At 40.2% G+C, this 22,692-nt stretch overlaps 1 protein-coding gene across 1 annotated transcript in view; it reads right to left on the minus strand.

Moving 5' to 3' along the window:
- Nucleotides 1-115: 115 nt before the first annotated feature.
- Nucleotides 116-22,692, minus strand: part of rilp (Rab interacting lysosomal protein) — a 40,643-nt gene continuing 18,066 nt past the window's right edge. The window contains exons 5-9 of the mRNA XM_052035265.1: nucleotides 21,283-21,480; nucleotides 19,651-19,826; nucleotides 19,187-19,309; nucleotides 16,659-16,754; nucleotides 116-1,668 (exon numbers count right to left, since the gene is read on the minus strand). Of these exons, the coding sequence (XP_051891225.1) occupies nucleotides 1,563-1,668; nucleotides 16,659-16,754; nucleotides 19,187-19,309; nucleotides 19,651-19,826; nucleotides 21,283-21,480 (699 nt within the window). The 3' untranslated portion in view covers nucleotides 116-1,562. The remainder of the gene's footprint in view (nucleotides 1,669-16,658; nucleotides 16,755-19,186; nucleotides 19,310-19,650; nucleotides 19,827-21,282; nucleotides 21,481-22,692) is intronic.

Below are 22,692 nucleotides of genomic sequence, written 5' to 3' on the forward strand. Positions count from 1 at the left end.
GAATGTTGGAGTACTTTAATTGAAATGGTAATAGACCAAGGACTAATTAAAATACACTTAACTTGGGATTGGAGAAATGAATTCCCAGTGTAACACTGGGAAATCCCAGCCAATGCCTCTGCTGTTGGACTTTACATGGACCCAAGCAATGGAACAAAGTAACAAATATCTAGCATCCATCACTTGGCTAATTTATAGCAGTTCCATACAAGTCCAGGATTTACTTACCTGAAAGCTGCTGTTTGCAATGTCACAACACTAGTGGTTTCTAGCAATTTGTGTCATCTGGCTGACAATCTGGGCACCATAATAGACACTGCACTTCAAAGTAACATTGAGAGTAGTGTTAAGATGCCGTAACTGCATGTCTTTGTTAAACTTTTAAAGACTTGGTGAGAGCAATGCACAAGACAGTTATCATTGGAGCTATTAGTCACACTTTCAGTAGTTAAGTATTGAAATCATACTCTGTTAGAAGTAATGCAAGATTTGGCACTCTTGGGTTTCCTGGATCAAAATGATTGTGATAGCAATAAGGTGCAGAAATACATGTCCACTTGTAATATAGGATACCATGGAGAAAAAGGTTTGCATCACAGAAAATTGCAGTATGAACAGTTTTCTTGGAAAGCAACCTCTAATTTTGATACTGTTCAGTATTCATTCAATGAAATATATTTTAACATCAATATACTCATCATTCTCCAAAAATAGATGCAACAGCTTTGGGGGGGTGGGGGGAGTGGTTGAGGGCTGGGAGTGACACCAATCTTTTCCCATGATTCTTGAAAAATGCCAGCACATGTGTGGCTTTCAGATTTAGGAAAGTGTGGGAATAGGAGGGCAAATAGTTATCCTAGGACCATGAATTAGCCTGAGGGTTGGCAGTTTAGGAACAGTCATTGCATCCTTCGACAGTTAACAAGCCCCCCCCCCACCCATTCTGAAGGCCCAGCAATTTTGATTGGGTGTAGAGGGAAGGCAAGAATATTTTGGCCCACTTCTCTGCTTGTGTTTTGCACAATGTTTTTCCCTAAAGATCATGGGCTCCTAAAGTGTGAACTAAGAATAAACAATTGTACTAGAGATCTGATAACACTGAAGTTTTGACACCATTTTACATAAGGAATACTTCAAATAGACATTTATTTTTAAAAAATTGAAAACAATTTACAAATTATACAAAGTTTTTAAAATTGGGTAAATTCCCATTAATGTTCATTAAATCAAACCATAAAATTCTTCTACAGTATATCTCTGCATTACAACATTTCAGAAATTCCTTATGGAATTCACAAATCAGTACCAAAAAAAATTTGATATTGAGAATAAAAATTTGCACTTATGGAAACGTGAGAAAAATAACTAAGTAAATTTGTCAATTTTTGTCAAGGCTTGTATTATAGAAAATCTTAAGTGGTTTTCCAGGAATGCAACCCCTCTGTAATACAGACCTGTACTGTAATTTAAAAGCAACAATTATATCAAGTTAAAATAGCTATTGAAAGAATATATACAGATACATTTTCCCTCAAGTTTATTCTTTGGTTTGTGAACATTTCTCATACAAGTTCACTTCTTTGGGAGCCAATCACCTCCCAGGATTCAGATGAGGTTTTGGTGGTTGATGCAGTTTTGACGCTGTTACCTCGATAAAGAAACCCAAATCTGTGGAAACAAAAAGAATAGAACAATGTACAACAGGAAAGCAGCTCATACAGGATGGAATCATTGTCAACTTATCATTGAATCTAGGTGCTAATGGTCAGCACTGTGCAAAACATTTAGCATACCTAATTGCATTCCTTGCATTACAGTACCAGATTTCTCACCAGAGACAAAAACTTGGTTTTCAGCCTCAACTAACAAGCACAGTGCAGAAAACATGCATTTAATTTCTCCTGGATCAGCATAGCTGCAGAAAAAAGAAAAAACAAATCTGCAGAGACAAAATTTAATTTCTGGACACAATGGTAAAAGTCAGCAAGCAATGGGTTGCAGAGTTGTGTTCAGTTAAATCTCAAATTAAGCATGTCAGAGACAATTAAAAAGTACAGAATGTACATTTCTTACAGAGAATGTCCTCAAGCTGATTGACATTTATATCAAATTCTTGCATCAGCCCGATTGTCCAGCTTGTAATTTTTTTTTAAAAAGGGCATTAATTTCATCCAGAGCAAAAAGGTTTATTTCTTATCAACCATTAACAGACTGGTTTGGTACTACAAATGCTCACAAGCTTAGTTCCCAACCAGAGGCTGCAATTCCATGATAGAGGAAGATAAATGTCTTTACCAGATTTTGTTCAACTCAGGATGCCCTACCATTGGAATTTCCTCTGCATAGATGTGGAAATTCACCCTACATAGCAGTTCAGCCCCAGATTCAATGTCCGGTCTGGGCAGAGTTACCCAATTTTGGAGAGGAACCAGTGACCATGCTGCAACTTTTGATTTTGGGGATAGAAAATGGAAACATTTACTTTGTTCCTTGCCCTGTTCAACATTTGACTCCTGCTGGAAAATCTTTGCAGATGCACACAGACTTTGGATTTGAATGCAATGCTGCTGGGAGCAGGATGGTCTGTGGCACTGCCACTCCACATCACCTTTAGAAGAGTGGAGAGAGAGAAAAACAGATACATCCTCTCCTGCCAACAAATACATTCACAGCAAACTCAATTAGGTCTTGTGGATTTGTTTCAACAAACTACCTTAAATTTGCCAAACATTGTCACTTCGACTCAAATTAACAAGAAATGTAGTTGTACAAAATAACAGCACAGTTTTGCGCAGGATAGCTCAAAATGAACAGTCCTGCACATTCCACTGTCCAAGTCAGTTTATAGAAGAAAATGAATGCACCCACTAAAAATCTGAAATATCTGTGGGAAATTTGCCTTGGTTACCTACACTAAAAATGCAAAGTAGTAGTTGATAAACAGACAAGAGACTGCAGATGCTGGAACCTGGAGCAACAAACAAGATGCTGGAAGAACTCAGTGGGTCAGGCAGCATCTGTGGAGGGAAATGGGTAGTCCACGTTGCAGGTCAAGACCCTTCATCTAGTTGATAAACATACTCCACTTCAGTTAATGGAAACATATTTTGGAAACAGTGAACAAAATGCAGCTGTTGGTATTTTGCACATCTGGTCAACAATGGAGGACAAATTTCCACCAAGTAAATCACTACGAAAATTCAGCAAGTCAGGTTGCATTAGAGAGAACAAGATTGGGGTTAACATTGCGGGTTGAATATCTTCTGGCTCTCGAGTAAAAGTCACTGGCATGAGACGTAAACCATACTCTCATCTTAAAATCAAGCCGCTCTATACAAAGTGATGTGACACCATGCCTGTATGTACTTAGTTTGACGGCATTTGGTTTCCATGCAACCCTCAACCTGGATGCGTCTATTTCATTCCCTCATTAGGGTATTCAACCACTGAGAAAAGACCTGTTTTGTAATTTCTTAGTGGAGTGGCAGACAATCATGAGATGACTCACTGGGAACTGCCACCACCAACCCCCCCCCCCCCCAAGGGCCACCACCTAGCAGAACCCACCTGTATTGCACGTGACAACTGGTCATGGAGAGATAATGATGACTGTCGTGGGAGAGTCTTACCAGACTGTCCCACCCTCCCAACTGGAGGTGGATGTGCAGTAGTGGGTGACCTGTAAAGGGAGGGTTACACAGTGAATAGAAAATGCTACCAACTATTCTAATACAGATGCATGGGCAAATACCAGTACTAAAACCTCACAGCTACCTGAGAATTGGCTTTAAGGGATTTCTTCAACAGGAAGAAAGCTGGTAGAAACACATTGTTTCGCCAACAATTGGAATGGTTTTTATTCACCTGGGGAGAATGGTGTTAAACATCACCTCTGGGGCACTAAACTCCTGTCAGTGTGATGCTGTACTAATGGATCAGTGCCCAGTTGTAGTCGGGGTCTCCTGACTGGACCTTGAGCCTGTGATCTGACAGGGAGGCAAGAGGACAATGACTGAGGAATAACAGGCACATATACATGCAAGGGGTTAATTTTGCAGAGGTACACGAGACTGTAGTGCCTGTGGTTGGAGTGGGTGGGGTGGGGCACTGAATAGTCACTGATGTTTGATTAGGCCATTACATAAACTGCCTTCTTATAAATCAAGGGACTGTACATTGCAGAATCAACTTTTACACACAAGAAAAACAGCATTGTAGCATTTGTTTGGCTAGATTATCAGATGGGTTTGATAGGGCTACAAAAAGATTTAGGTCATAGGCTGGTCAAGTCTAAGCACCATAGTTTCTCTGTATCTATTCCATTTTCTTGAAGGAATTAAGAACAAATTGACATTTGGGAGAAGGATATATTGAGTGGAATAAATGGGAGCGAGGAGGGAGGCTCCTCTGAATGATAAAAACAGCTTGAAGTAATTGGGCTGAATGGCCTAGTTCCATTCAATGTAATATGATGAATAAATATCTCCATTTGTGTGTCTGTATGCAACTTATCCACAAGCCATTAGATTGTGGAGATAATTTTCTATTGCAATGTTGGAGATAGAAAAGAGTCTGAATAGAAATGTGTAAAGATCCGATCAGCAGGGCAGGATAGTTTGATTGAAAGTATTTGTGATCTGATTACACATCGTGTATGTAACACATGAAACAGACAGAGGATTTGACTTCTTGAGCATCAAGTCTAATCAACGTGATCTTTCCATGTACAAAGCTATAAAGTGGCAACCTTCAGTAACCTGGACTTATCAGACACAAGGAGGCTTGAGAGATTTCTACAGGATAAACTGAAGTGTTATGACAGTGAAGTAATTTGTGGTGCTCCTTCTGTAAAGGTGCATAATCAGTTCTATTGATCTCACTTGTGCATCAGCAGTTCAACAACGGCACTTCTTTTATTAATCCAAAGTGACTGCATTTGGCAAAATTGCTAAAGTAATTTCAAGCTGAATAGAAGGTCACCAATTGCTTATTTATAAAGCAACTGATTGGAATTAAACAAATGAAGCCAATTCCTAATATGCACAACATAATGGGCTGGAAATTACTGCATCAGATCAGTAGAATGTGACAATTTGAAAGGAAGTCTCTGAACAAATAATGAAAGGCAAAAAAATTAGTCATGACTGGTATTTAAACCCCTGAAATAGCACAAAGCAGGTATAGGGTTTACATCTACTGAACTACTTTCTCATCATTGTAGAGGAAAGGAAGCTCACTGACTGAGTTCTATATGAATCCCTTCCAAAGAAAAGCAGAAATGGAAGGAGATAGAGAGTCAAGAATCTGGAGGCCCAAGGAAAAAAGCTAAAAAGCAAAGTATCCCCACCATTTAGGGGCAAAATTACACAGATATCCAATAAAGTCATCTTTGCAAAGATGCCAATCTCACCATGTTGACAGATGCAGCAACAGGAGGATTCAGAGTATTATAAAAGCTCATGGGAAGTAGGCAACAAAACTTTGCATAGACAGGGGGAAAATATATGAAGTATTATGTTATATGTCACAGCAAAAATTTCTTACATGGCTTCACAAAAAGTATGGCTCTTATGCTGATGTGATGTAGTAATTTGTAGACTATTTTGTAGTAGTTGAAAAGAAGTGGTTTTGGTTATTTAAAGCCAGCATTTGCTTTATAAATAGGCAACTGGTGAGTTATAATCAGCTTGAATTTACTTTGGCACTTTTGCTATCTACAATCATATGAGATTAAAGATGGAGTATGCCAGCAATGGCTCTGTGCTATTCTCCTCCTTGAGGTATAATGAACAAAAATGTTGTACCCCCTAAACAAATCACATCCCCTTAACTACTCAAGTGTTCCTTGGTGCCACAGGATAGGAGAACATCAAGAGAATGAAGAATGGTAAAGCTGGCATCTTTCATCTCTGGCTTGTCACCTCTACCACACAATGTTGTCACTTGTCTTGGTATGGATTGGAAGAACAAAGTCAAACATGCCAGTAAACCAAAAGCTCCTTCTTTATACAATGCTTATGCCAAGCATCAAAATGGCTGTATCTATCATTTTCCCCATGGTTTGACAGATGCACAAGGGCTATATAATAAACCATTAGTGATGGCCAGAAATGCTGTATGATTTTTAACTACATCTGCCAGCAACAAACAGCATCCAACAGCACTTTATACGCACACAATAAAGCTTAGCGTCATTTAGTCCCAGCAGCTGGCTGCTGAAACCCTCAGTGCAACCAGCATATTTAGTATTTCCATCAATGAATCACTTAGAAGAATCAGGTTAACCATATTAGCTCAAAGAGGATGCAGTAATCACAATCACAGAAAACAGTTATTTCAGCAAACTGCACTACACTGGATTTGAACCTGGTGCTAATCATCAACTGACACAGATAACATAGCAATCCAGCTAAAGATGGTATCCAAGGGCTTGTGCAGGTGGACATGGATTTTGGATGTTGCTTTTCCAGGCATGCACTCCAGAGGCAGGAAGACATCTTAAATTAAGATACTTGGCTTAAATATATTCACTTAAATTCCAAACATGCAATCCTTCAAAGCAAGGTCTCTTTGCAGGGTGAAGTTACATTACAGGCAATAAGTATTCAGAAGATTCTGAAAGCTGTTTTGGAAAGCACTCCATGATACTTGAGAAATCTCTGGCTTCCTTATGGTAGGATAGCCTGGGTCATCTTACACTACGCTATGCTGTGAGAATGAACTACATGGTAGATGCCATCAGCAAAAGGAAGCCAAACAATATCTGAGGCCCAACAGGAGTTCTGACTGACTGTCAGCATCATACAAAACATCTGGAAGTCCTTTGGAAATAGGAGAGCATAATCACATCTTCCCTGTTGAATAGCCTTTAATAGTGCAGTATTGCAGCCATTCCCAGGAAATTATGAATGAGATTGTGAACCAAGTTATAGATATGTGGCCTTGAATATCACCTGCTTTTACTAATGGTTCTTTATGGGCCTACACAGTCAACTTAACATTGAAGCAACACTGAAAGTGGTGCAATGGGCCGATTTCTAGCCAAGCAATGCAGCAGTGCGCAGATGTTGAAATAATTATATAGCAGTGCCCATTTGACATGCGATATTAAATGCATATTGATTATGCCAAAGGCAAAGAATATTCATGATTCTCAATCATTGCTCTCTCCAGAAACCAGTTTAGCAAGTGTAACACATCTACAGAGACTGTGCACGGCATGACACTCAATTCAGTGCTCTCTCACCCTTCAAACACAATAGACATTTTATCTTCTTCCACAGACTCAGAGAAGTGTCCACAGAGACCATCAGAAAACAAGCTATTTTTCTATTCTCATCGAGAGCATGAATCAAAAACAAAGATTAAGTTCAGGAATTCTGGCAAAAGCCGACATGACCTGCTGCATGGCAAACACACAAACAGTAAAAGAGGAAAAGGCTCATATTCAATCCCATCTGTCTCATACAGCTGGATGCCTTGTGCCCAGTCCAATTAATAGGAATGAGATTAAGGAAACTGGCACAGTAGTACAAGACGAGGAGAACACTTCACACTAAAATTAGGGGAACAGGACCAAGTAAACACCATTTGAAGGATTTTATAAAAACTGTCGACAAGAAAAGAAATTGAACAGCCCACCCTCCTTCCCTTGCAGCAGCTGCTAGAATTAACTGTTCTCCACTTGCAATAGATTTCTGCAAGTAAAGCAGAAGAAAAAAAAAATGCTTTTTATTGGATCTTGAGATTCTGCTTTGCCCTTGCACAGAAGGAGCCAGAAATGGAAAGGTTGGACCTTAATAGGAACAGGGGAGAAACAAACCAAGGTAGAAGTCATTTCCGTGCATTCCCTTGGCAACTGGTTGCAGAACAGCATCAGTGGGGAAAGTGTTATTAAAATGGAGAATTTGGAAAAATCTAAAGACATGTAATAAGTCACAACTATTGGCTAGATTCACCCATTTGAACATTTTTGTGGAGAAAATCAGCATGGAAATGCCAACTAGAAGGGTACTTCACTCTGAGAATAGAGCCACTTCTGATCACAAGTCATAGGCAACATTGAACAGGAAATCAGAGAAATAAGACGAGTAATGATTAAATCAAGGATTTTATCCATGAAACTTGTGCCACTCATATCAGCACAAGTGAAGTTAAAGGGTTAATTTCAGCACTAGTATGACTGCTCTGCTTCGTCCTGTAGCCTTTGGTCACCCAGAGATACACAAGCACAGCCATAAAATGGCTGAACAGGAGAGTGCAACCGTTCAAACAAAACAAACTTCAAAGACAAGACATGAGTTGGCTTCAATGAATTGGGAAATATAAATGTATGACTGTAAACAAGCAATGACTAACATTTAAAGAATTAATCTAGAATTTACAATTAAGGCATATCCCATTAAGGCAGAAAAACCACACAGGGAATGTGTCCAGCCTTGTCTGTCACGAAAAGTTAAGGATGGTACTAGATAAAGGGAAAAGGCTTATAACATTGCCAAAGACAACAGTAAGCCTGAGGGATTGAGAGCATTTCAGAATTCTGCAGGAAAAGTTAACTTGGTATGTAAGGAAATGAGAAATTAAATATTGTGTGTGTGTGTTCACAGAAGAGTGGAAATAGTGCAGAACAATTCAAGAGTGAATGAATTGAAAGAAAATCAACATTTTAAAAAAAATGGAGAAACTAATGGGAATGAAACCTAATGAATCTCCAGGACCTAATGATCTGGATCCTAGGGTTTTAAAGGAGATGACTATGGAGATAGCAGATATTCTGGTTGTCTTCTATTAAAATTCCACAGATTCCAGAACAATTCCCACAGACTGAAAGATAACTAATGTAACCCCACTGTTTAAGAAAGGAAGGAAAAAAAACAGGGAACTCTAGGCCAATTAGCCAGACATCAATAGCAGAGAAAATGCTAGGATTTATTATTAAGAAAGTGGTAACAGGACACTTTGAAAATAATAATAGGATCAGGCACATGGATTTGTAAAAGGAATATTTTTGAGATTGCAACACACAGAATAGGAGGTGCCAGTAAGCTTTCAGAAGGCTTTAATAAAGAGCCACACAAGAGGTTATTAAACAAAATTGGAGCACCTGAGTTTGGCCATAGGTTGGGGATTGGTTAACATATGGAAAGTAAAGTTGGAATAAATTTGTCAGTTTCAGGTTGGGAGGCTGTGACAAGTGTGGTGATGGAGGGATTGGTGCCAGTCTCCCAGCTGCTCACAATTGACACCAATAGTTTGGATGAGAGAACCAAGTCTAATATATCCAAATTTGCCAATGATACAAAATTAGGTGAGGAGGATTCAGAGAGGCTTCAGGGAGAAGTGGATAGAGTGAATGACATGGCAGATGGAATATAATGCAAAAAAATATCATGTCATCCACTTTGGTAGAAAAAAAATAGAAAAGCAGAGTGCTTGTTTTTTTTAAAATGGTTAGCAATTGAAAGATGCTGGTGTTCAGAGAGAACTGCATCTTCTTGCACACAATCACTGAACATTAACATGCAGGAACAACAAGCAATTAGGATGGCAAATGGTATGTTGGCCTTGTACTTTAAATTATTTTGCAGTAAAGAATAAAGACATCATACTGCAATTAGATGTGACCTAGGTGAGATTGCAACCAAAATACCAAGTATAGATTGGGTCTCCATACCAAAGGAAGGATATTCTTGTGATTGAGTGCAACGGTTCCTAAAATGGCAGATCTGTCCTGTAAGGGGAGATTAAGCAAACTGGGCCTAAATTCTCTAGAGTTTAGAAGAATGAGATGAATGCATTGATAAATTCAAAGTTCTTTAGGGGCTTCACAAGGTAGATTTAAGGATAATGTTTACTCTGGTTTGGTTGTCTGGATTAGGAAACACAGGCTCAAAGTAAATGGTAGGCCATTCAAGACTGGAATAAGAAATTTCTTCATCCCAAGTGTAGTGAGTCTTTGGAATTCTTTACTCAGAGGGCTGTGGAGGCTCAGTCACTGAATATATTCAAGACCAAGATCAATAGTTTTTGGATATTAAGGGAATCAAGGGATTTGGAATTAGTGATGGAAGGTGGCACTGAAATAAAGATCATCCATAATTTTAATGAATGGTGGAAGCAGGCAGGTATCAGAGTTATTTTACTTAAATGTCTTTAATTATTTGTCAATATTTTAAGACATTTTAATCTTTTTTTCTTCAATGTATTTTTAAATTATTTAAATCTAATTGAATGTTTTTTTAGGCATAAAAAATTTGTATTTGATGAAAGTTTTTTTTGTAATTGGAAAGCAAGAATATTACTTGATTCCCAATTAGTTACAAGAGTAAATCACTTTAACATCCTCATATTAATTTATCTTTTTGCCTTGCTTAGTGCTGACAATACAAGAGATTATTGGTCTGCCAGTGGTGGTGATGATTGCATTGTAAAGATGGCACTGGCAGAAATCCATCCCTGGTTGCATCTGCTAAGCATGCATTATGAAGGCCAATGTATATTGACCTCAAATTCTATTCCATTGACATCAATGGAACTGAATTTTGGAAGCAGAGTACAATGCACATTTGTGACTATATTATGTATTTGGTACGTGGCACACAGGACAAATTTCATCCTAAAATTTTTAGGAGTAAACTACAGGCTGGTCTGCTCATCAATTATTCTATCAAATAGCAGCAATATTTAAAATCTAAATACTTGCATGGTTTACACAAAAAATTTACACATCTACTCCTCTACATATTTACCTACACAAGATATTCTCACATTTACCTGGCCGACAGTACTTTGCAAAGCAGTTCCAAAATCCAGATCTGGATTTCATGGAAGACAATACTTTGCAAAGTAGTTCTAAACTTTGGAGGTGGATCTCTGGAAAGTAAATATAGAAATGTTACACAAAGTAAAAAATGCATTTCTCTATCAAACATTTAGCAGCCTAAAATTAACAAATATTCCAGTCAATACATTAAAGAATATAAGTTGACTTTTATCAATTCACATACATGCTTTTTTCCATAAATGTCTTGAAAACTTGAAATTCCTAGGAGCTTCCTTAGAAATTCCTCATCTCTCTAGTAATGCTCAGTTAAAAAAAAAACAGGAAAAAAAATTGCATTCCCAAACCAGGTTCATCCATCTTCCAGCCTTGTGGTTCAATCTTCCTGCACTGATTGAAAATGGAAATGTGTCTACATGGGGTTCATTGATATCAATCCTGACCAGAGTAGTGCGAAACATCAAACTGGAATTCCCTCTTATCCCAACACAACCTGGCGTGCAGCAAGAGACCTTTGATCCGAGGGCGCAGAGTTCAGGTCCTTGATCAGGTTCTGTTGGTGGGTTTTTAAATCAGCTCATCACTGCACCACTCCCAGCACAGAGAAAAAGCTGCCAATTGAGAATGGGGCGCGACAGAGCAGAAAACCAAGCTCAATTTTTCTCTGCTGCTGGGCCAGGGGATGCAACTTCCACAGTTCAGACACTTCTTCCTCAGGCATTCAGTAATATCAGGCATTCAGACATGCCAGTCAGCATGCCATCTGTGATATCTGGCCCATTTTAGTGAATGGGTAGATGGGGAACCACACTGGATTCACCAACCTCAGTCCCAATATCTTCTCTCATCACACTGGAACCTCTAATGTGCTGAAGCTGGCTCATTCTTGCCAGAAAGGAGTAGACCAGAGCCAGACTCCGCTAGGTTTATTCGGGGCAGACTGACATTCCTCTCAGCTATCACATTTAACGTAGCACTTGCAGATGGATTGAATTACAATAGCTGGTACAAAACAGCAAGGATATTAATGTCCTTATTTTGAAGGCAAGCCAGTCAGTGTTAGAGCAGTGCATCAAGCCACAATCTGGTGCTATCACACCTGTGCACAAGATTCTCCATGGGACAATTAGTTGTTGCCATTCCACAAAACCTGCATCAAGCAGAGACGTGGAGGTAGGAAGAAACCTCAGAGCTAACAACACATCTCCCAACTGGCTGCCTATGGCCTTCCTTAAGCAGGAAGATATTGACTAAATTACTGTGGTAAATTCAGGGACTCAGTGCAGCTGATAATGATCACTACAGACAGATTACCAACATCAAACTGACCAGGAAATCTGGTGATTGGGTTGGAAAGTGGACCGGAAGTGCGTGACCAGCCTCAATCTTCTTAAGTGGTGGGAAGAGCCTGAAGGACTGTTTGGCCTACTCCTCATGTTGAACTAGCACTGGTAGAAGCAAGAGCAAGCCATTTGGTCCCTTCTGTCTCCTCCCCAACTCAATAAGATCTTTTACCTCAGGGCCACTTTCCTGCAATAACTCCATAGTCCTTGATTCCCAAATGTGTAAAAATCTATCAAACTTTGTCTTGAATATACCAAGTGACTAAGCCTCCACAGCCCTCTTGAATAAGCCTCGCCATTGCTATAGAGGGAAGTAGCAACACTCCCCAACAGAATAAGGTGCCAAGCATGGCAGTGATATGAATAACCTGAATCTGTTTTAATAACAATAGATGTTTTAATAATTCTCCTGTTTTCCTTCAAATAGTGCCATGGAAACTTTTATATTCACCCAAGAGCATTGATGGAATATCAGTTTAATGCTTCATCCTCCAAAGTGCAGCATGCACTTAAATGCTGCTTTAGTACTTAATCTGAACCTCATGCTCCAGCCTCTGGAGTGGAAGTCCAATGACCCCCAATCCCAGATGAGATGGTGGCACCAGAGAACCAAGGCTGAAATGTCTATTTACCGGTTGTAAAGTTGCTCATGGAAATGTATCATACAAATCCATGTCAGTGAGTGTTCACTCAATCATCAAATAGGCTCTGAGGAAGATAAGGAAGGAACTTATTCATACGACCTGACCAAAACAAGGAAGGAACTCCTCCATACAACCTGAAAAAAAACAAGGAACAAACTTCTCCATACAACCTGAAAAAAAAGTCTTCCCTCAATTAAATCTCCTAAAACAGATTTGTTGACTATTTGTTCCATTGAAGCTTGTGGAATCCTAATCCCAACTACTTCCAGCTGCTTCATCAATGATGTACCTTCCATAAGGTCAGACATGAGGATGTTCATGATGATAGGACAGTTAAATTACAATCACAGCAAGACTTAGACAACATTCAGGCATGAGCTGACAAGTGGCAAATAACATTTGCATCACAGAAGTGCCAGGCAATGACCATCTCCAACAAGTGAGAGTGTAACCATGTTTCCTTAACATTCAATAGCATTACAGTCTCACAATATTCCACCAAAACATCTTGGGGAGGTCACCACTGCCCAGAAACTCGACTGGACCAGCCACATAATTAAGTGACTGCAAGAACAGATCAGATGATGGGTATTTTGTGGCAAATGACTCACCTCCTGACACTCTAAAGACTTTCTACCATCTATAAAGGTAGATTAGGAATCTGATGGAGCCCCCTCCAATTGCCTGAATGGGCAGCTCCAACAACTCAGAGCTCCACACCATCCAGGATAAAGTAGCTCACTTGATTGTCTCCCCATCACCCATCCTAATTATTCATTCCCTCACCAGCAACCCACAAATGTTTACCATCTGTAAAATGCAGTACAGTTACTCACTCAGGCTAGTCCAACAGCACCTTCCAAACCCACTACTACCAAGGACAAGGGCAGTGGGCACATGGGAACACCATCACCAGCAGGTTCCTATTCAAGTTGCACATTATGCAGATTTGGAAATACATCTCCAACCCTCGTTATCACCGGCTCCAAGTCCTGTAATTCTCTGCCCCACGGCACTGTGGGAGTACCATCTCCAGAAGGGTGGCAATGCTTCAAAATGACAGCTCACCATCACCTTCTCAAGGCCAAGTAGGGATTGGCAATGAATGTTGGCGCTGCCAGTGGCACCCACATACCCAAAAGGCAAAAAATTAAATTTAAAAATCCTTCTTCAATCTTCTCCCCATTTAGTAGCAATTTGGTGCATTGTAATTCAAAATTAGTGGTTTGAGGGGGATGAGCCAATGTACAAATGCAAGTCTTCATTTCTTCAGCCAAGCAATAGGCATTCATTATAAATTTCATGGAGTCATGTGCTTAGGAAAAAAAATGTTCCATGAACAGTGAGTAAACATTAAGGCTACAAGGTAGTCAACACTCACTCAATAGAATATACTAATAAAGCAGCAATATATTTTTTAAAAATACACAACTCCTCCTGCAGCTGGTGTTCTGCAAAGGCACAGCATGAACACAATGGGCCGAATGTCCTCTTACTGTGCTGTAAATTTCGATGATTCTGTAGATCCCATGCCCGACCTTGATCCAGAACACAGCATTAGTAATAAAGAGATTATGAAAGTGTGCAATTTTATCAACAGGAAAGCAACTGTGTAACTATAGAGAATGAAAATGGAAAAATGGGAACTGTTACTGTTTTGTGACTGAATTCCAAGCTCAAAAATAAAGAATTCAGTTGGATTTACATTAACTTGTTTAATTGCCTGGGTGGTGCTGCTGCAGTGACCAGAGTTCAATCCTGACCTCTGATGCCATCCATGTGAAGTTTGTTTGTTCTCCTGGTGACTGTGGATTTCCCTCGAATGCTCTGGTTTCTCTCATCCCAAAGATGTGCAGGTTCACAATGTCAAATAGCCCTAGAGTGTCGATGAGTAGTAAAATCTGGGAATCATTGATGAGAATGTGAGGAGAGTGGGATTAGTATAAAAGGGTGCTTGATGTTCAGCATGGACTCTGTGGGTGCAAGGACCCATTTCCATGCTAGTTAACTCTACAACTCAAGTATATAAAGAAACTAAATCACAATGGGCCAAATGGCCTCCTTCCATGCTCCAGGTCTCTGATCCTGTCCAATCCCTTGACTTCCAAAGGAGCCTCACACCATAGGGAACTGAAGCAATCAAATTAGGCTTTCACACCCAGTTCGTGTGTCCATCCATTGCACCTGAGCCACTGAGTGCAATTTAACATTTCAACATGTACATCTGTAACAACTGGACAAATTGTCTCTGGCAACTGAGAACAAAGGTTGCAGGCACTTATTAAACCATATCTCCAATTGAAGAAGTCGCAATCTACACAGTAGCATGTGAAAAAATCCAAAATGCTGTGTGCTCTACTGTCTGTCCAGTGGGAAAATCAAGTGTTACCTACGACCTTTCAATTAATAAGCTCACGACCACATTGGAGCAGAAAGCAAGCTAAAGGAATGTTGACCTGGACCTCAGCTCCCTTTAAGCATTTCTACCCATTAATTTGAACCTATGCTCCCTCATTTCCTTCCACATTCCAAAGACATGCTGGTGGATTAATTGACCAACGTAAACTTTGTAAGTGGCAACAAGGGTCAAACGGAGTGCTAATGGGCACATGAGGGAGAACAAGTTGCATAGCCACAGGGAAATAAGGAGAGGAAGCATGGGATTGTTGGGAGTGATCTGCTGGAAGCCAGCATGTATCCTATGGGCAGAGCAGCCTCCTTAAATGCCACAGAGAGCCAGGAACCCGATGTGATCCCAACCTCAAGTGTCATCAGTGTGGAGTTTGTGCATTCCATCCATGACCATGAGAGTTTCCTTCTAGTGCTCCAGTTTCCTCCCACATCACAATGGCAAAAGGAATCAAAGGGGCATTGTTGAGTAGGTGTGGGAGAGAATAACTTTCAGAACTACAGCAAAATAAGGAGAGGGGTAAATGGGGCTGATGGGATAGCATACCCGATGGACCAAATTGCTTCCTTCTGTGTTCTTAGAAGTGCAAGAAATATACGTACAAATTGGATTATTGGTTTATACTTAAGCACCCAACTTTTATGCAAATGGAACACCAGGCCATAACAGCCAGTAACAGTACATATAAATTGCGACACAGGATCAGGGGTCAACCATTCTACCGTGACATTTATTCCCCAAGAGCAGAAATCCCAGTCCCATGGATCTGCTCCATTCCTGTATCCCTTTGTTTTCCCTTCCTTCAACAATCTAGCTGATCTGTTCCTGCACACCATAGCCAGTGGAGAACACAAACGTCCCTGTTCTATTTTTGTAAATCTCAGATCATTCATCTGATATCTGTCTCACTTTGTTCCACATCCTTTGAATCAGGTCCTGGGCCAGCAGCCAGAGTTCTGACCCATGGATCCAGAGATGTGGGTTTGAATCTCGGCACAGTAACTGGGAAGCTTAAACACAAGTAACTAAATAAATCTGCAATTAAGAAAAAAAAAAGCTGAGCTCATCAACAATAACTACAATATTGTTACAAAACTCCAACTGGTTCATTAATGTTATTCAGGAAAGGAAGTCAGTAAGCTGCCCTTACCCATGTTGGTCTTTATGTGACTGCAGACCCAACAATGTGGTTCCTAATTACTCTGAATTGTAATTAGGAATGGACAGTAAATGTTACCATTGCCAGTGACGATCGTATCCAGGGAATATATTGTAACAAATAGGATACTCTGGGTTTGCCAGAATGCACTGGGTAGTGTATGTGGTCATACTCAGCAAGAATAATAGACCATAGTCACAAAGAAAATGCTTTTCATTGTTTCTGACACCCACCTATTCTAATGATTACAGTCAGCCAATGAGCAAACCCAGAATAATAAAGACAATAAGGAATTCACCCAAGCTGGCTTAAAACTTACAAAGATTTGATTCTCGACTCGGGTGGCTTGGCGTCCATTTCATCTTGTGGGAAGCAGGGAAGGGGAAGGGGAAGGGCATCTTTATCTTCTTCATCACTGTTTGGGAACAAAGATTGTTTTTAGGAAAATAATACAAACTGATATCAGTAAAGTGGCTTTCTGCCCACTCAGCAAATGGCTCTTACAATGTTCTCCAAGATAAAAAATACAGATGGATTCCAGAAATCATGATGTACATGGCTTGCAATAGCATCATTAACCCTCAAAAAGGAAATAAATGGAATTGTCTACTGAGCCAGTACCCAGTTGTGGAATTGATAAGACTTGGATGAGTTTGGAGTTTCTACAGGTTGCAGAAGTTAGTTTTAATTGTCCTTGAATTAACTGAACATTGAGGAATTTTAAAGGACAATCTGAGTGTCCATGGCCTAAGATGGTTTAATATATTAAAAAAAAATCTATGCCCAATCTGGCCCCACTCACAAAACTGTCGATGCTTAAGGATGATTCGACTGATCCATTCAGCCTATTAGGTCTGTTTACAGGTCTTTGGGGAACTTAAGCTTTTTTTTTTACAAAAAAGACAAGCTCACTAATAGTTACAGAAAAGCTTTTAACTATATTCTTTAATTTACTAAGAAACTGATTACTGTATATCAATGAAACCAGTAGACCATTCAGCTCTCTGAAAACAAAACATTTTCAGCAATTAAAAACTGGTTACTTACAGGTACTGAACTAACCTGGTCAAATATTTTGTGATAAATCTATTTTCACTTTTATTTAGCAAACTGCATCAGGTTACCTCAGAAATAACACTTTAGGCACATGTTTTTGTTTAAGTTATTTTCTAAAACATTGGCAGTGGCAATAAATATTGCATTCACTGAATGTAAATGAGACTAAGAATACAAGATCTACTTAAAACAAGCAAAATTTTGGACAGAATGTGCACGCTAGTGTGAAAACTCTTGACCATTTGCTTCTAAGCCCTACTGAGCAGCTGTAATTTTCCCCATTGTTACACCATGTTCTTCATGACAACAAGCTGGCAGACAAAGGTTTCTAAAATGACTTACGATAGATTTTGCTCAATTTACAAACCTTGGTTTACAGGTTCTTATTACATCATTGATTTTGAGGTAGTTGCCTTTGAATTACAGAACTATTTTTCACTGTAATGAATGGTGTGTTACTGTCCATGAATACTCTGTACCAAAATTCATAATGCATTTCACCCAGCCTTTTTAAACCTATGAGCTTTCACTAAAGATTTTCCAGGACTGGATCTGTTAAATCGAGGAATTACTGTATTCACTTCTCAGTTCATTACAAATCACTTGTAAATGTGTACAGTAAAACATGCTACAGCACTCCTAAAAAGGAACCACCTGGAAGATCTGCATTTCATGGCAACATTGCTGAATGCAATTGAAAGGAGACAAGAATTAATTTTTCCACAACAAAACCATCATTATGTGGCCTGTTAGAAACAAATGCAATTGCTTTAAAATTGTCTGTGTTAAAAACAGCAAATGACGAGTAGCTTGAGCAGGTTTCCTCAGTTCTCAGCAAATCCACTGGATGGAGCACTAACTCAGTTCATTAAACAAGGTGCTCAGTTGATATCTCGATGCAGTGTTGGAGTAAAGGTTGCCATTTTGTACCAAATCCAAGAAAATAAAAGCACCTGAACAACATGCCACAGCAACAATTCAAAATGTAATGTGTTTGTGGAAAGTGATGAAAAAAACACTGGGGCAAATTCTCTTCACAAAGAGTGACGAGGAGACTCCAGATAAAGGGGAAAGAAATGGATGGAAAGATAGTTATGTTATTACCTTCCAATAAATATTATGCTCTGAATTGAGGTTTTAATCCTTTGCCTCTACTGCACACTATTTCCATTATTTTTCTGCTTCACTGGTATGGTGAAGATGGACCAGTTGTCCATCTGACAATGCCGAGTGCTTAGCCATTCCTCCTGGGTTGATCATTTTGTCCTTCAGAACATAGTACTCAGAGAAAGGACAGGCCTTCTTGGAGAAGGAATAGGTCACCAAACAAACTTACTGCACCAAACAGACGATGATCTCAGAGTGAAGGACGTCAGATGGGGAAGACTTAAAGTCTTTATCTCTTGGGACTCAGGTTCAATACCAGGTGGTTTCAAAGATGGCACAGAGCCCAGAGTGAAAAAAGAAACAAACCCAACCTCGGATTTAAATTTAAATGATAATGGATAGGCCACCCAACTAAAGTAGCCAGCTTCCAGTTCAGCAGGGTGAGGGGTTACATACGCCAGGTGGCACATTCACCAGTCAGAGTAGCGAAGGAAAACCTATGCACTAGCAGTCAGGGGAATTGAAAAGAGGAACAGATCTAATAAGACCATCACTCTGGATGACGAGAGGAAAATACAAATACAGAGCTTCTTGTTGGACAAGACTAGGCTTGAAAAAGGTGAAACTGGAAGTAGGGCGGGCACAGAATTTTTGTCGTTGCTCTCCTCAGATGAAGCCACTTACCTGCTACACATGCTTTCCGGAATTCCCAGCATCTTTGCCTTCACTTTTTTCCTTTGCTTCTTAATTGCAGTCTTGATTGCTTCCATGAAAATCGTCGGGCACTTTCCATCGTTGAAAATCTCTCTGCAAATATCAAAGCACATCTTCCAAGCCTCTGCCGCCCAAGGCAGTACACGTTTCAATCATTCAGCAGCCAAAGGTGGTCTCTAGATCTCCAAACTGCATGCACCTTAACCCTTACAAGCTAAACTTGATTGTAATCTAAATGTGTACTTTAAATTGCAATTCACCTGACCACAGTGGACTGATTCTGCAATCCGCTTTCTGGGCAGGGAAAGGTAGTAGGGAGATGGAAAGAATCAAGGACTGCATATCTGCCTTTTACCCAGACATTCCACCCCACCCCAGCAATCAATGAATTGCAACCAAATGTTTCTCTGCTACACCCTACAGAACAGGCTCACCTCTGGTAGTACGCCAGCTCCTCCTGGACCAGAAACAAGTTTGCTTTCAGCTCGTTGCGCTCATGCAGAATCTGTCGCATTTCTTGTTTTGTGAAGCAGGGCCGGTTTGGATCCTTTACATCGATGATGATTTTGTCGGCCATGTTGATGTTTGGTGCACTTCCAGCTCTGCTCACCTTAAAAGAGAAGAACAGGTGAAGGACACTTGAAGTCGACTGCTGCAACTGTCTTGAAAACATCATGTCAGGTTTGATCAGCATAAAGGTGTGATAGGAATCAGGAAAGTGCAGCCAGTAAAACCAGCTCTTCTATTGGGGTGGGGGGGGGGGGTGCGCGGGGGAAATGCACAGAGCACCTTCGCCCCTATTCATTGGCTTCCTCCACACAGTCCTTCAAATGAATTATGTTTGTTTTAAGAATGCTCTGACAGCAGCCCATTCTGACCATTTGAAGATGCTCATTTTGTCCACCCTATTAATGATTCCATTTCTTTCAGATTTTCAAAAATTGCAGCCCTTTATTATTCCCTCATGGAATGTGGATGTTGCTGGCAAAGCCAGTGTTTAATGTCAAGTGTGATTTGAGATGGACAAGGTGATGTAGTGTTACCTCCTTGAATAATTGCAGACTGTGTAGTGAACAGTATTGTTTGGTTGGTTGCTCCATGACTTTAATACATCTCCAAGTCAGGAAGGTACAGGATTTGGAGGGTGTTTTCAGATAATGCTGTTCCCACAGATCTCATCCTTCCAGGTGGGAGAGGTCACGGGTTTCAGAGGTACTGTTCGAGTAGCATTCACAAGTTACTACAGTGCATTGTATAGCTGGTGCGCACCACAACCATTGTTCACTGGTGGTGGTGGTGGGGAAATTAATGTTAAGGGAGGTTGATGGAGTGCCAATCAGGTGGGCTGCTTTGGCCTGGTTGGTAAAGAAATTGTTGAGTGTTGGTGCTGCACTCATCCAGACAAGCCTTGCAGATGGTGTAAAAGCTTTGTGGGATTAGGAGGAACAAGTTACTTGGCAAAGGATACCTAGTTTTATCCGACTGGTCCAGTTAAATTTCTAATTCAATAATGACTCCTGGGATGTCTTTCATTTTCCATCCTCCCCCAACAAATTAAATTAAAATCAACCTTTCCATGGTCCAAATTCTAAGCTCGCTCTTTTGTTATCAGTTATGTTAGGCCAATGAGCTCCTCCAGCTCTTGTGGTGGTTACAGTGATCCCACTACACATGGTAATACTTCCATATTGACTCAGACACTGATAAGACTATTGAATGGTTCCCTTATACGATGAGATGGACTCTTGACCTCACAAGCTACCTTGTTGTGACCTTGCACCTTATTGTCTACCTGCAATGCACTTCCCTGTAGCTGTGACTCTTTACTGTTATTGTTTTTACCCTGTACTAACTCAATGTAACTGCATTGTGTAATGAATTGACCTGTACGATCGGTATGCAAGACAGGTTTTTCACTGTACCTCGGTACAAGTGACAATAATAAACCAATACCAATAACACATTGCAACATATTTGGGGACTTATTCAAGTCTCAGGAGTGGGGCATAAATGTGTGCGTTTCCAACTTTGAGGTTTACAAAGTGCTGCAAAATGAAATTAAATACCTTTTGGTCAATGCAGTTTTCTTTCTTAACCTGAGTCAGGTGGGATTGCAGTCTGTCTATTTCTTTGTCCTTTTCCTGCACCGTGACTTCCAGCTCAGCCTTCTTCTCCAACACCGTTTTCAGCTGGGTTTGAACTATGTTTGTTTTATGTCGCAAATCATTGTTAACCTTAAGAACGCGATCCAGCTGCTCCTGCAGCTGTAACAAAGCAGCATGTGCAACAGTCAGATCAACAAGTGGCAACTTGTTTTTTTCCAGTAACAAGCTTTCCAAATATTTAAGTGATTTTAAAAAAGCCTTTGCAGGCAGGATTTGCTAATGCTCTCTTCTCCCCACCACCACACCCTTCTCTCAGCTTCATCTTAAAGTGGTATTGACTGTCAATGGGTTCCCAACTGTGGTAGGATTACTGATCCTGGCAGTTTTTCTGCTTCCAAAGTGCTTGCTTACCTCCATCCTAATAATTAAAGTGTTCAGAGAAAGTTAACACTTGGCTAATGCCCCATGATCTTTATCCCTAGGCCATCTGCAACAGTGGTTCGGGAGATTAAGCTTTAATTCCCACAGGTTGAAGTGCTATCAATTCAGATTAAAGTACCTTTCGACCAGTGCTGTTTTCTGCCTCAGCCCCAGTCAGATAATCCGGCATCCATCGGATCGCAGTGGTGCTGGACTCAGATCTTACAGACCATTGGGTATCATTCCAATTAACATACCAACACACTTTTCGTTCACATTTTTTAGATGTTACAATATAGTAACACAAAGTTTCCAGTGAACCAGGTGAGTTTAAAGGAAGCACAGAAACAAAACCCAATAATTGTAAAAGGAACATGGAAACAGGGCTTTGGGGAGTTTAAACAGAGCATGGGAACAGGGCTGCAGTGTTTAAAGGGAGTGCTGGAAGCAGGGCCCTGGTGAGTTTAATGGAAGCAAGGGAACAGTCCTGGTGTGTGTTTGAAGCAGGTACTGGAGACATGGCCCTGGTGGGTTTAGGTGGTGTGTGGGAAACAGAATCAGGTGAGCCAGATGCCGGGCCATCAGAATTTCCGAACAATTGTGTAGTGGATTATCAGAGTTTTACAGCATTCTTGTCCTTTTCCTACACAAAAGGATTTCAGGACATTGCTGGGTTGGGGTCTGAGGGATTTGTTACCAGTTCTCTCCAGCAGATTTTAAAAACAAAGTGTTGGATGGCAAGATGCACAATAGACATTTGCTCCTTGGACCGAATCACCTGCCCTGAATTTACACAGCTGAACCAGACTTTTATCACTGCACAAAATACACATACTTTCCATTAGTAGAGGCTGAAACAATTCCATTGCTCTTTAACAGCAGTGTTCAAAGGACAACTGTGGTATTCCAAATATTCCTTCCCCGAGTACAGATAGTTTGAGGATCAAACTT

This window comes from Pristis pectinata, chromosome 21 (genome assembly GCF_009764475.1).
Source record: "Pristis pectinata isolate sPriPec2 chromosome 21, sPriPec2.1.pri, whole genome shotgun sequence".
Lineage (NCBI taxonomy): Eukaryota > Metazoa > Chordata > Chondrichthyes > Rhinopristiformes > Pristidae > Pristis > Pristis pectinata.